The sequence below is a fragment of the Nicotiana tabacum genome, chromosome 19 (assembly GCF_000715075.1).
Source record: "Nicotiana tabacum cultivar K326 chromosome 19, ASM71507v2, whole genome shotgun sequence".
NCBI classification, from domain to species: Eukaryota; Viridiplantae; Streptophyta; class Magnoliopsida; order Solanales; family Solanaceae; genus Nicotiana; species Nicotiana tabacum.
Window position 1 is genome coordinate 151,341,922 of NC_134098.1, and position 14,412 is coordinate 151,356,333.

General features: G+C 37.4%; 2 protein-coding genes across 4 annotated transcripts; both read right to left on the reverse strand.

Annotated features, from left to right (window-relative positions):
- Nucleotides 1–953: 953 nt before the first annotated feature.
- Nucleotides 954–4,796, reverse strand: LOC107809438 (putative late blight resistance protein homolog R1B-14). 2 transcript variants are annotated; one of them, XM_075238905.1, is made up of 4 exons: nt 4,526–4,712; nt 4,040–4,452; nt 1,594–3,665; nt 954–1,321 (listed from the first exon to the last, which is right to left on the reverse strand). In XM_075238905.1, exons 3-4 carry the CDS (start codon nt 3,554–3,556, stop codon nt 1,269–1,271), a joined length of 2,016 nt encoding a protein of 671 aa, XP_075095006.1. In that variant the 5' UTR covers nt 3,557–3,665; nt 4,040–4,452; nt 4,526–4,712; the 3' UTR covers nt 954–1,268. The 2 variants fall into 2 exon arrangements, with proteins under 2 accessions (XP_075095006.1, XP_016489563.1); XM_016634077.2 differs by having other exon boundaries at nt 4,040–4,796.
- Nucleotides 4,797–5,288: 492 nt separating this feature from the next.
- On the reverse strand, nt 5,289–14,173 carry LOC107809423 (cellulose synthase A catalytic subunit 3 [UDP-forming]). Of its 2 annotated transcripts, none has more exons than XM_016634067.2 (15): nt 13,624–14,173; nt 13,217–13,345; nt 12,603–12,798; nt 11,961–12,181; nt 11,727–11,844; nt 11,429–11,639; nt 10,928–11,194; nt 10,474–10,819; nt 10,257–10,394; nt 9,673–9,798; nt 9,374–9,586; nt 8,974–9,238; nt 7,929–8,131; nt 6,863–7,213; nt 5,289–6,288 (listed from the first exon to the last, which is right to left on the reverse strand). In XM_016634067.2, the coding sequence occupies exons 2-15, from the start codon at nt 13,238–13,240 to the stop codon at nt 5,704–5,706; spliced, it is 3,264 nt and encodes a 1,087-aa protein (XP_016489553.1). In that variant the 5' UTR covers nt 13,241–13,345; nt 13,624–14,173; the 3' UTR covers nt 5,289–5,703. The 2 variants fall into 2 exon arrangements, with proteins under 2 accessions (XP_016489553.1, XP_016489545.1); XM_016634059.2 differs by having other exon boundaries at nt 13,217–13,381; nt 13,624–13,947.
- Nucleotides 14,174–14,412: the final 239 nt, after the last annotated feature.

Below are 14,412 nucleotides of genomic sequence, written 5' to 3' on the forward strand. Positions count from 1 at the left end.
TATTTATTTTGGAAGGAAGAGTTTTTCAGAATTATTCGAGACACAAGCAAATCTTAGTTGAGAATTGCTTTCCATTTTAAAATGATCGTCTCAAACGTTGACCATCAGGTATATTTTAAGTGAGGGATGAATTTAATTATATAAAAAAAAAAAAAAAAGCATAACACGTTTACACATGGTCAAAATACTCCGTGGATAACATTTCTTGATGCAAGCATGAATGACTAATTACACGGATCGAACCCGTGACTCACAGTTAACATGAAAGACTACTTTATCGTTACTCTAAATTTTTCATAATTTAATTATGAAATAAAAAATCAATTACAGTATCGAAATCGTGGGGTAGAAAATTCATTTTTGACATTTCTTAACCGTTCTGTATAGTGAAGTGCAAGTTTTCAAAGGGTGAACATTTTTATTTGCTGCAAAGACAATCTAATATACAACGACGACATACTCATTCTAGATTAGCGCAGAGTTGGGTAGAATGTATATTTAGCGATTATGATTTCTTCCGATCTTTGCTAATTTTGCTCAGATGAAGTGAAATAAGAATGTTTAAATCGTACGTTGTTTAATTCATAAGAAAGTAGACTTCACGATATAACCTAAGCAAATTTTACAACTTATACATATATGTTAATTTATAGTTAAGTAGGAATATATGTTACATATTACACTTCGCCTCGATCATCGATAATATTTTATACCTCGAGATAAATGATCACATATATCCAAATGGAGAATGGTTTGATTTGTTAGAAGCTAAACTTTATAACTATACTTTGACGAAATCAGTTGTTCAATCTCGACTAGATTAATAATTTTATGTATACTAATAAGTTGAATCGAAGAGTGTCAATTAATAGATATAACTATTATTATGTGTTATGTATATGTTGATTCGAATTGTAATGAGCGATTATTTTCCTTACAGATTTCACTGATTATTGGATCGAGGAATTTATTGATCCTTGACTAATTAAGTATCCAAATCATAGTCAATAACAACATCCAGTCATTTACAATATATTTTCAACCATTGCAATGCGCATAACTAAGTATGTAGCACAACAGGCGCATCCTATAGGCACATCCTATGGTTAGGATAAGAAGATGTGCACTTAGGGGTTCAGGATAGGGGCCGCACGGGTGTGATGTAGACAATCTTCCACGGCTCGAACCCGTGACCTATACAACTTTACGTTGCTCCAAGACTCTCTTTCAAGGTGGTGCATTCAGTCTTTAGTATATATTTCTCAAACTCAATCTAGTACAGCTCTCCAGAAGTCGAACAACGACGAAGATTCATCATTAGCTGCAAGAGAGAAACTCATCAGTCAGTAAACAGCAAGTAATGGAAGATCCAAAAAGTAGAAAAGCCTATTATAGCATGAGGAGAGGGGCAAAAAAGAAGATCCAAAGGTAGCAAGCAACAGCCTACTCATATATTAGGGGCATAATCTAATCAATATTAGTTTGTAGAATTTTGAGCATCTCAAGGAGTAATTTCATGAAATACTTCATATCAAGAGCAGTCAGAATTTGAAACAAATGCTAAATATTGAGCTGATATTTCTACAAACTTACCATAAGCACGAACATCAAGACAAGAATTTCCCATGCTCTCTTGTTCTTCTCGAATTTCTGTTGCTGAATTCTGAGCAGAAGTGCTGCAGCAGATCAATTCAATTACCTCCAATGTACATATCTCCCCAATATCATTCGGAACTTCCTCAAGACGTATGCATTTCCGTAATACTAATTTTTGAAGAGTTGGGAAGTTAAAACTACCGGCTTCCCAGTTCACTAGACACGGCTCAGCAAGCAGTAGGAACTTTAGCTGATTGAACTCATCTTCATCACTTAGTGTCCACGCCTGACCTTCAAACTCGTTATCTCTAAGTTTAAGCACTTCAAGATTGGGCAATGTAGCAAGATTTGCCATGTCTTCAGAAAGCAGAAGACAACCAGATAATATTAACCTCTTAACAGATGTTAGGGAAGCACACCAGTTTGACAAGGAGAGCCGCTTTTGACCATAGCAGACGCACTTCAACGTTTCAAGTTTCCCCAAAAGGACCAGATTTTTTAAGTATTCAGATGCATCGTCTGAAGCAGCATCGAGAATACCCAATTTACGTATATTGGGAAGGCATGAGAAGACTTCCGCTGTACAACTAGCAAAACATAAATGAGAAAGTTCCTCTAGATTTCTCAGCCCCAAAACGGTGTCTGTTGCTCCTTCATCAGTTCTTTTAGGCTTAGACAGATAGTTGCCACTCAGTAGACGCAGACGCCTCAGCTGTGTCATGTTCCAGATTTCCCGAGGCAAAATTAAAGTTTTGTACATATAGTATAATTCCGGCTGTTGAAATACCAATGTTTGCAGATTATAAAGTTGAGACACTGATGCAGGAAGATTACCATTTGATCGAATCCAAAGGTACCTCAGATGAATTAGTTGCGTTATCTCAACTGGGAATGAAGAAAACAAATGAGAAAAAATCGCCAGCACTCTGATAAGTTTGAAGCTCGTGAATAAGGAAATTTGCCTATGAGGCGGAGCATGTATTAATAGTTTACCCCAGAAAAACATCAATCGAACAACTTGAGATGATAACTCACTAGAATCATCCAGAGAAATGTCGGAAAGAAAGCTAAAGCCACGACGCTCATGCCTCTGAGCCAGAAAGTTTGAGACATATCGAATTGATGTCACATGCAGAAACTTCTCTTTCTGAGCTTCTCTTAAGCTCAAGTCCCTCAACAAATCATGTATGCCACAACTTCTGATCTCGCCGTTAAACCTCCTCTTTCTTATCATTATCAGATTTCTACTACTAAGATCCTCCAAACACTCTTCTGCAACTTTTTCCAAGCTCTTGAGCCTTTCGGCTTTTAGAAATCCTTCAGCAACCCAAACTTGGATCAATGTCCGAGCTTTAATTTCAAAGTCTTCCGGAAAAGCCCCTATAGACAGGAAGCATGGCTTGAGGTGGTTGGGCAGGTAATTGTAACTCATACCAAGCACTCCTAGGCATTTATCAGGATCATTAGCAACAACTGAACTTACAGTCTTTGCAACAATAATCCAACTTTCGCTTCTCCTAGCAAGTTTAGAAAGATGCCCTGCAACCACCAGAATTGCCAAAGGAAGTCCACCACATTTTTCTGCTATTTGCTTCCCGATAACCTCCAATTCAGAAGGACAAAGATCATTTGCCCCAAAAACCTTAATAGAAAGTAATTTCCAACTATCATCTAAACTTAATACCCCCATCTCATGCAAAGGGCTATCAGGATTCGCATAAGTGGCCACATCCTTAAGCCTGCCTGTTAATATGATTCGACTCCCATTGTTGTCATCTGGAAAACATCTTGTTACATTGTCCCAAACTTTGGTACTCCAAATATCATCAACGACAATAAGATATCTTCGATCCTTTACTCTTCCATATAACAACTCTGCTAATTCATCCTCAGTCTTCTCTAGAAATTTATCAGCCATGCCTGGAATGCAACAGACGAGGCTTAACAACAATCTTCTCATTTCATACTCTCGAGATACTGTAACCCACGCATGAATGTCAAAGCGAGACCTAACATGAAGATGATCATAAGCTTTTTTAGCGAGTGTCTCTTGCCAATACCACCCATACCTGCAAGGGTTGATCTCACACATAGTTACTAAACTTCATCCATTCCAAAAATAAAGCAGTTGAACTTTACCCACTAAAAGCAAAGTCACTAAACTTTACTCACTATAACAATAGAGTCACAAAACTACTTTTGTCACATTAAAGTACTGAACATAGTCAGTAAATTTTTACCTACTATAAAAACAAAACCTAGCTGTCAAGGTAACTTTACTGTTATCGTGGGTAAATTTAGTTACTTCAATGTGACAAAAAATAGTTTACTGACTATTGTTATAGTGGTTAAAGTTCTAATTTTATTATGAGCAGAATTTAGTTTTGTGACTTTACTATTCTAGTGGGTAAAGTTGAAGGATCATACATCAAATTAACCCTACCTGTAATTGCAACAACTTCTCTCTCGGATGAGGACCCAAGTAGTCTTTCTATGATCTTCTCCAAATCATCATCAAGACCCACAACAGCATTTGTATTAAAACTACGTCTAGACGGACTTCCAAGCATAGATTCCCGAGTTTTGAAATGATCATCAGCAGGTTCAATGTCATTGCCATAGCTAGTGCAAGTCTCAAGACTCAGCGCCAACTCTTTCCTTGTTATCTCAATCTTCTGTACTACTGGTAGTAAACTTGCTAGTAAATCTTCACTTGCGTTTTCAATACCACTCAAACTTTCCCTTTGATGAATTTCACAAATCTTAAGTTCAATGATATCTTCAGCTTCATTTAGTGCATCTCTAAACTTTCCAACCAAAACTGTGATTTTTTCTTGGTGATAACTTCTGTTGCTACTGTCATCAAGAAAGCCTTTGAAATATTCAAGAGATCCAGCTAGAGATTCTAATGTTGGGTCAGAAAACAAACCTGAGATTCTGGAACTGAGTTGGTCTACAGTTTGAGCAAGAGAAACAACAGAAGCATAAGCCATCAGCCTCACTAATTGAAAAACAAGGAAGGATTTATAGATCCAATTATTCCAAGAAAGCTCCTTTATTCAAAATTTTGAATTCCCAGATCAAGAAGAAATAGAGTGGAGAAAACCAAAATCAATGCTGAAAAGGGATAATGCATGAAATTATTGAGAAGCAACTAGTATGTGAACCTTGTTGCTTAGTTAAATACTGGGGCCTGGGATAGTTATGATTGAAGTGAAAAGTCTGGTAGAGAAAGGCCAAAAAAGGCAAAACAGTAGTACTACTAGTAGTGTTATCAATTTTTACACCAATAAACTCAAATGTAGCTAAGTCATCCTCCTCTATTATGATAATCTTGATGTTGGCAAAAAATAATGGAATCCACAAGGCCCTCGAATTCATATTACTACAATGATGGGTCTCGAATTTATCTTGACACTACTTCCAGTATCACATCTTACTAGTTACTATTCCTCACTTTAACTTAAGTCGTTTTAAGGAGAAAATTGTCATTTAGGAGATATATAAGGTCCGAAAAGAGAAAAAAATGCCCAATATAGAAATTTGACATTGTTTTAAAAATTAAACTGAAGATAAATGTGGCTCCTCGAATTTGGAATTCAAAAGTTTTCTGATCTCTGCCAAGATAACTTTCGGATTGGATAAAGAAATTACTACCATAGTTAAAACAAGATACTCAACGCTGTAGAGAATTCAGAAAAGGAAAACAATTTTTTACCATATAAGTAATAATCTTTGAAGTCCTGACATTGCAACACAATTTGAATGAATAAATAAATACACGAGAGCATTAAGGGCACTATAAGTTACAACATTGCATCCATCAATACGGGGCAATACAAAATAAAACCTAAAACAGAGCAAACTTTGAACTTGGTGTTTGTTGTTTGATCTTGGATCGACAAGGAACTTTTACATGGCTAAATTCTGCACAAATAAAGTAAACTTGACATGGACTAATAACAGGTACACACCCAAGTTCCGATGAAAACGATGATAGATTACGCAGCTAGAGAGCATCTCGAGTTTGTTTGCTTGCATGGTTGAGTAAATGGTACTTCAATAACCTTCAGGCTAGTTGCATGCAAAACTTGGGAGGTTTATTTTCTAGCAATTGATACCACACTCCTGAACATCTGGTCCAGTAACTCTTGTGGTGAAGGGATCAATCCGCACCCATAACAAAGAGAAAATGGAGGCCAGAAGAATAGACCATACGACCACAATAGTGGGTGTCCGGTTCTGGCGACCCATGAGACCTTTGAGGAAGGGGTAAAGGTGAACAATCACCCAGAAAGCAAAGAATAATTTACCAAAGAGTGGACCCCATGATTGGTAACCACTGTTGACAGCGTATGAGATGCCGGCCACAACTCCTACCAGGTTTACAATGAGGAGTGTAGTGGGGGGTATAAGAAGAGTAGTCCACTTGAACAAGTAGAGTTCGGCAAAGTCACCATCTTCATCTGATGCCTTGGATGTGACAGTAAAGTTGGTATCAATACCAGCAAGCACTTTGAGCAACCCTTGGAAGACAGCAAACAAGTGAGCTGACACACCACCAATGACCCAAAACTGTTCATTTCTCCACCATTCATCAATTCCAACACCACTCCATCTCATCTCCAGAATACCAGTTGCGAAAATGGAAAGAAAGAGGGATATAAACCAGATGCTAGCAAGGTTACTAATCTGCAAAGCAAGAATTAAGATTCCATAAAACCCTGTTAAACAATATATTGGCAAATGTATGCTAAATGTGATTTAATGAAATGCTATGCAGTTAGTTACGTTTGTATTCAAATTATTTTCCAAGTTTAGAAAACTATACACAGTTTAAGGCCAACTGACAGTTTGCTTGAACAGAAGTATCAGTCATCAGCCGAATTAAATAGGAGACCATAGCTTTAGCAAATACAATACTCTACTCCGTCCATTTCATTTTATGTGAAGGTGTTTTGACCTCTTATCATATAAGAATGTGGAGGTGTTTGACTGGACACAAAGTTTAAGAATGAAAGACTTAACATGCCATGACATTTCCGTGCCTATAAAATCATGACATTAAGGGTAAAATGGAAAGTTTTAAGTTAAATTGTTTCTAAATATAGAGAAGTGTCATCCTTTTGGAACAAACAAAGAAAAAGGAAAGTGTGCAAGATAAAATGAAACATGAGTATTAAATAACCTTGAACACGCAAAAGAAGAAAAGATATAACAAGCATGCTTTTCAAGTTGAAAAGAATTTATAGATCAAAAAGCTAACCTGAGGGATAATGAATTTCCCAGTAAGTAGACAGATAGCTGGAAGTGTGCAGTATATAAGAAGTGGAATGGAAGTGATTGGATAAATGGTGGTGTTGACATAAGCAAATCTCTCCAGCCACTTCAACCTTCCACTGTATCCATACCATATGGGACAATGCCTACTGAAAAGAATCTCCACTGACCCTAAAGCCCATCGAAGCACTTGGTTCAGACGATCTGAAAGATTGATAGGAGCTGACCCTTTGAAGGCAGGTCTCTTGGGTATACAGTATATAGATCGCCAACCACGGGCATGCATCTTAAATCCAGTAAGAATATCCTCTGTGACAGAACCATAGATCCATCCAATCTGCACATATACAAAGAAAATTAAGTATTCAAACACATTTCTTTCATAGCAGTAACAACCATCATGGTCCGGATAGAGTCTACAACAAGTAGTACCACAAAAGAAATTCACATGTTTATAACGTAACAAAACCTATGCATCTGGGAATTTAGTGATCTAGAAGTAGCTCATCATTTTCTTGAAGGGATGCATGGTTGCAGCATGTTTCAGTTCCAGTAATCCATTTATCATATTATACAAGCAGTTAATATTCATTGCAGGGATAGACAAGCTTTTCTTTATAAAGGGGAAAGACAATTCCTTCACTAGATTGAAAGAAATGGAGTATGATTTTTGTTAAAAACATTAACACTGGATCTCTTTTTGGTTTCTTTACTGTCAGAAGGTCAAACACTATGCAATAAGTCATCTCAAGTTCAGTCAATACAGTTCCCCTCGCAACGAAATTATCCATCTACAATTTCCTACCCATCCTAGAACATCTTTTTTAATGGTGGTCTTTGGTCCAGCTTGTGTGTATCTCGACTAATCCACCAAGCAACCTGCTATGGCTCATAAGCACAAATGCGGAGATGAGCTTATATTGAGTGTTCTAGCTAGTATTTGAATTTGGAATATCCAAGTTGTTACTCATCTAACTCAACCACTCAATCATCCCCTTGGAAACCTACCAATCCTAGACTTTATGGAAAATTATTCCAGAACACAGCATTACCTCACTTCCCCATTCTGATTTATCTTCATAACCACAACTGATAACATGAATAGCCTCTTTCAAAAGGGTCTCTGGTGTAGCAGATTGAGGAACGCCGCCATTTTCCATGAGAGTCGAAGCAACAAAAACAGCTGATTGCCCAAATCTCTTCTCCAGACTCATTTGTGACATGAGAAGTGACTTCTCATCATCAAATCCAGCACCTGATTTCATGATTGAGAGAGAGGAGACAGTGCATGTGAGAAGTTAGCAAAACTTCAAGAATATATTGAAACACAACATAGACTTAAGGGTCTTCAAGCATAAATAAATAGGATAATCCTGTAAATAATGAGTGCACAGGAACATAATGAGGACAAAAGGTCCTTTAATCCTCAAACTTGATAAAACACGAAAGTGGTGTCTATACACAGGGATGAGTTGCATTCCTTGCTTATAATTTTAGCATGCTAATCAATTCTCAATTCTTCACAAGCATTTTCTTTAAGAAGATCGGTTACATGCCTACAATTTGATTTTTCTGTTTTTACGAAAGAAGTGTGGGCAAGCAACAGAACACACATAAGTATACGCATACCTAGAATACTTCTTGCAGTATGTGTATGAATTAGCAGTTACAAATTTTACAAAACCATATTCAACAAGCTAATCAACAAAGCGAAGTAATGGATATGAAGAATTCCTATAGCAACACCCAAAATAATTTTGGATTGACACACAATTGGTTGATTGATATTCTACAAGCTAGTCAACAGCATAAAGGTTATCTTCTATTTTTAGTTCAGAAGTAATTACATGAAGAATATTTGAGGTTATCATAAGTAATGAACTACAAGGTAGATGAAGTCTATATGGAGAAGGAAGTGACTGTTGAAAATTATTGGTATCTAGAAAAGCCTTGCCAATTAACTTACTAAAAAAGGAGTTGCTAAGCAAGGTGTAGCAGGACAAGCACCAGAATAATCATTCTGGGATTGGCGAACTACTCAGACGAAGATAACGTCGATAAGCATGAAGTGAAAAAATTTAGTAGTTTGAACTATACCTTCAACTCCCTCCTCTATATCCTCCAGATTGAATATTGGCACAGTGGGATCAACATTCTTACTAGATTTCTTCTTGTCTGAGCCCTTTTTACTTGATTTAGAACTCTTCTTTCTTGATCCACCGAAGCAGGAAGAGAACAACCCTGCTTTCTTATGCTTTGGCTTAATAGGAGGTTCATAACCATACAAAGCTGTTCTATTAAAGACACATCCAGTACCCACATACACTGGGCCTTGAATTCCATCCAAACCTCTCAAGTTAATCTGGTTCAACAAAGAACAGTAATTTCAAACCAAGATCCACATGAATTAATCCGAGTATAAAAGTGCATGAGCTGCATACTATTCTAGCCTCTCACAGAGTATAAGTCAGTAGCTGTCACTGAAGTTCAAACTTACATCGAAGAAAACTGTATTCCGGTTGGCATATCGATCATTCCTATCAATACCATCGAATCTCTGAGGGAATTGAACATAGCAGACATATTTTCCAAGGTTAGGATCCATTAAAAAGCACATCGCTTCTCTCAATGCCTTGCTGTTGTTTATGTAATGATCACAATCAAGATTCAGCATAAAAGGTCCATTAGTAAGAACTGCTGACACTCGAACCTGCACGATCATTTTATATGACAAAAGATGTCCCGTTTATAATCAACATTGTCCGGAAAGAAAAAAAATACTAATTTTTAACTTACCAGTGCATTCATGGCACCAGCCTTTTTGTGATGTTGGAAGCCTGGACGTTTCTCACGAGAAACATATACTAGTCGAGGCAACTCATTTCCATCACTGTCAAGCCCTCCACTTTGGCCCAAGAAAACCTGTAAGCAACAGAGATAATACAGTTATTCCCAGAACTAAGTTCAGTCCTGCTAAGGAATGAACTTGAAACAGAAAATGCCCTGGCAAATTTAAGAATTTTCAGCGAAAAGCTAATTAGAAGTACGCAAAACCAACGTCAAACATGTGTAGCATAATTGAGCGACACTGATATCGTTTGTTCTAAAAAGCACAGCCAACAAAGAAGAAGGTACGGTGTTTGAATCAATAGAGAACCTTTTCTTCTGTATGAATCGATATTATTCCATTCCAAATCCTTCCCGATACCTCCCAAGGAAAATCTCGAATTCGGATCCCAAATTGACGGGTTAGTGTGAGCTTAACAATCACTAGCCAATATGCTTTTCTCTCGTGCCTTTCTTCGTTCATGGTTCGATATTCTGGTGTCCTAGTTCGGGTACTGTTTTATTCAATGTTTGTTCAATTAACTAAAAGTTACCTGAATCATCCCAGGATGATCCCTGGTGTTATTTCCAGGCCATGGTGTACCATCTTGCATTATCCATCCTTCTTCAGGGACCTTTTGAGCTTTTGCAACAAGGGCATTGATGCGAATTTTGAACTCTTCATACTCCCTCTGTATTATGATTCCAAGAAACATTATGAGCACACAACAATCAGAAAATAAAAAAGGCTGTGCAAAAACTAAAACTGACCTTCATCGCCCTTCGGTCTTTTACAAATGATGGTTGAACTTTATCCTTCAAGTAATCAACCTTCTGAGAAAAGTACCACTCTGGAGCTCGTGGTTCTATAGCGTACTTTTTAGAGAAAGGAACCCATTTCCTTGCAAACTCTGCCGTTTCAGATAGGGCTTCAAATGTCAACATGGCAGCACCATCGTCAGACACATAACAAGAAACCTTATCAACAGGATAGTCAACTGCAAGAATGGACAGGACAGTATTTGCTGTAACAAGTGGCGGCTCCTTTAAAGGATCAACAGTACTGACAAATATGTCAACAGCAGCTAATTGAGATGGCTCTCCTTCACGATCATATCTATCATACATCATGATTAAAACTGAGTATAAAAGATAAAAATGGAAACAAGCAAAAACAAAAAGGAAAAAAAAACAAAAAAATGAAGAGAAAAGAACAAGCTCTAACCTAAGTGCAAGCCTATCAAGATATGTCTCACGGTTAACTGGAAGCCACTTGGGGAACTGATCCAAAATCCAGGATATTGCAAACCAAATCTCACATATTACAGATAACAACCATAAAGGAATTGCATTGGGCACTGGATTCGTTATTCGATAGTGCAAGAAAATACAGAGAATCACAAGCCGGAGGACAATAACCATCCTGTAAGGATTTATCCTAGACGATGGAATAGACACCTTCCTTGAAAGAGGTTGTCTAGCCTCATCATTCCTGCACCAACAAAGTCGTACCATTAGAGAAAATTCGCTATATTCAAGGACAACACAAAACTCGAATGCTTCAACAACCACTTCAATATTCCATCACAACGCTGAATCGCGAACACAGATGCTTTGTTTTCTTCTCCTTTTTCTTTGTAATAGGGAGATATCAGAGATGATCTATCAAAACAATCACTCAGAAACAAGAAAATACATAAACACAGCCCAATGAGAAAAAACTCACAATAAAGAGTCATCCACCAGAATATCAGTACTAGCATCAATATCTCCAACTCCTCGTTCCGAAGGAGGAGCCGAACGAGGATGGCTAGTGGTCAGTGGCACAACATTCTTATCCTGCTTCATCTTCCAGCCGTCAACTCTTTCTTTCCAAGCAACATTGCCAAGTCCAGGGGATCCAAACTCCCTTACCGGATCTACAACCCTAATGTTAGCTGCCAAAATAATTGAAAGTAAAGCCTCAAAAATCTAGAAGGAACAGATAACTCAGTAAGCACTTGTAGAATAAAACAGGAACATACGTGATTGGTTAGTATCTGTTGGATATGTGAGTGGATGGATGTGTTTTGCACCACCGTTAGGTCCAGGAGATGCCATTGAATAGCGTTCGGGTGATGCTGCAGACAGTTCCCCAGAAACCTAAAGGTAAGACGCCAAAAAGGATCCAGTCACTCATTCAATTATTTATACCAGGCAAGACAGCCAAGGAAAGGTGGAAGATAATAACATGAAAAACTAGCAACTGTGAATCATACATCTGTTCCATTTGTAAGCAGAGGAATATGATTGTGGGAGACCTCTTTATCATACTTTGGAGCACCAGTCTCCTCACCCCGCCCGTAAGTCGCATGCCAGCTCAACATACGGTCAGCCACTTTTTGCTTCTCATTCAGGTTTTCAGAAGAGTAGTGAAGATCACTGGCACCATCATCAGCATCACCATCTTCTACACTTTCACCACCAATAGCAGGACTTCCTATAACAAATCAAATAATACAGCACATCAACATCTCAAATCAGAATAGTCTAGGACTTATTCTACCTAACAGGACTTCCTATAACAATCAAATAATACAGCACATCAACATCTCAAATCAGATTAGTCTAGGACTTGTTCTAATTAACTGCCATTCAAATCTTTCAGTAGATTAGCAAGGTGCAAAACCTTTTTTCTTTCTCTTTTAGTTTGTCCTCTGTCACTTAGAATGAAAACAAGTTAACTTCATCCACAATCTCTTGATAGAAAATCATTATTTTACCATCTTAAATAAAAAGTTGCCAGTCAGCATATACAATCATGCACCAGAATCAAAAACTTAAGATCTTCTCTTGGCCAACAAATTTTGACTGATATATAAGCTATTCAACTCAATTGCTCAAATCAGAATCATCCATACCTTTATGTCTCTTGTATCTGGTCTTGCACTGTGGGCAAGATTGATTCCCGTCCTTCCTCTCGTATTCATAGCATGGCCTACAAACAGGGAAGGCACAGACATCGCAAGCAACAAATGGCTCGCCCCCTACAGTAGTGCCAACACCATCACCACAGATCTGACAGACTTGACCACCTAAGGTCTTCAAGGACTTTCCCTGTGCAAGCAAATCAGCACAATCAGGGACTTCCTAACTTTTATATAAGCTTGTTAAAATTATCATTCAAGCATCACCGAATATTATACAAGATCAGAACTACTTCTACTCATCATTTGTAGAACAACACCAAATTAAGCTTCAAATCAAAGATCTACACATTCTAATACCTTCTGAATGTCAATTGGAAAAATAGCACAAAATTGAAGTTCCGTTCTTGACAAATTACAACAATCATTTCAACCTGATAGTGACAGAGAGCACAGAGTAATGGAACACCACAGACAAATTAACTGACCAAAATACCAAACCCATATTGGAAAATGACGGGAAGTGATATTATCATATCAATCCGAATACAAAAAGTGCAAAACCACAGTAAAGGTAGAGTCTTTATTTGTTTTAATAAAGAACTAACCTTAACATCAGCTTCTGGATCCATTATTACTCTACTTGAATCGATTTGCAATCAGATAACAGCCTCAGCCAGATAGGTTACCGACCAACATGCCCAACTTACAGAAGCCACTCAACAAAAGCTAAGGATCTGCTTTTTTAGAGTAACCAAAATTACAGATCAGATCTGTTTCAATCACCAGGAAAAATAAAAGCAGAAATTATAAATTAAAGAAAAAGAAAAGATTTAGCTCATTGTTCAGTTAGAAGGAGAATTCAAGAAAAGCAATCACAAGCATTTTGATTAAAGTAAAGCCCTAGTCAAAGCTAGCCCACCCTACTGAAAAACCCCACAAATCAAAACATTTCAACAATTTCATTTCATCAATTTGAATATAGAGAAATCATCAATATTTCCAAAAAGAGTACCTCAAGATCCGGCAGCTCTAACAATCACCACCACATGAAAAAAAACTAAATCAATCAATTCAACCCTAGATCCTTCGATCCACTAGAGCAAATCAGATTAGAGAGAGATCCAGAAACCAAAATAGCAAGAAAGTGAAAGATCCGCAGCAATGCCGACAAATCTCTCTCTCTCTCTATCTCTCTGTCTAACAGTCCGGTTGTCTTTCTAAATCTGTGTTCTTGGGGGCCAATAAATACACAGATATATATGAAAGGGATATTGGTGTGTAGAGTGTGTGTATTAGCTGGAGATATTGTTAGTATGTCTGTGTATAAACAAATTATTATAAAGGTACAGTTGGCTACTTGACTTAGACGAGACGAAAGCGACACAGGAGCTGCTACCCAAAGTGTGAGTGCGAATGAGTGAAGCTGAGTTTCAGAGAGAGAGTGTGTCCACTTTTGTGGACTATGTCCTTCTAATCACTCCACCGACAGCACTAGAGAGAGAGAGAGAGACAAAACAAAGAAATATGGGGAAATGGGGTTGGTTTGTTTTACTCAGATCTTCAATTATTTCCATTTTATTTTATTTCACCATTTCTTTTTATAGTTTTTCTTGATATTTCAACTACTCCTTACATCGTTTCTTCTCTTTTTATATTTTTGATTTTTTTGTTGTTTACTTTTTCAATTGTGGGCTGTCGGTTGACAGTGAAACGGGAGAAGATGAAGATGAGATAAAGGCTTATTGAAAATTCTGTTATGAACTACGTTTTTATGGATGTTTACTTACAAACTGTCAAAAAG

Bases quoted from the DNA above. Each gene is read 5' to 3' on its own strand.
- LOC107809438 (XM_016634077.2), bottom strand. From the start codon at position 3,556: ATGAGAAGATTGTTGTTAAGCCTCGTCTGTTGCATTCCAGGCATGGCT. The intron at 1,322-1,593 runs GTAAGTTTGTAG...TCTCTCTTGCAG, and splicing joins TCTTGATGTTCGTGCTTATG to CTAATGATGAATCTTCGTCG.
- LOC107809423 (XM_016634067.2), bottom strand. From the start codon at position 13,240: ATGGATCCAGAAGCTGATGTTAAG. The intron at 11,845-11,960 runs GTATGATTCACA...TCTTACCTTTAG, and splicing joins TGCTTACAAATGGAACAGAT to GTTTCTGGGGAACTGTCTGC. The intron at 7,214-7,928 runs GTAATGCTGTGT...GTATATGTGCAG, and splicing joins AATCAGAATGGGGAAGTGAG to ATTGGATGGATCTATGGTTC.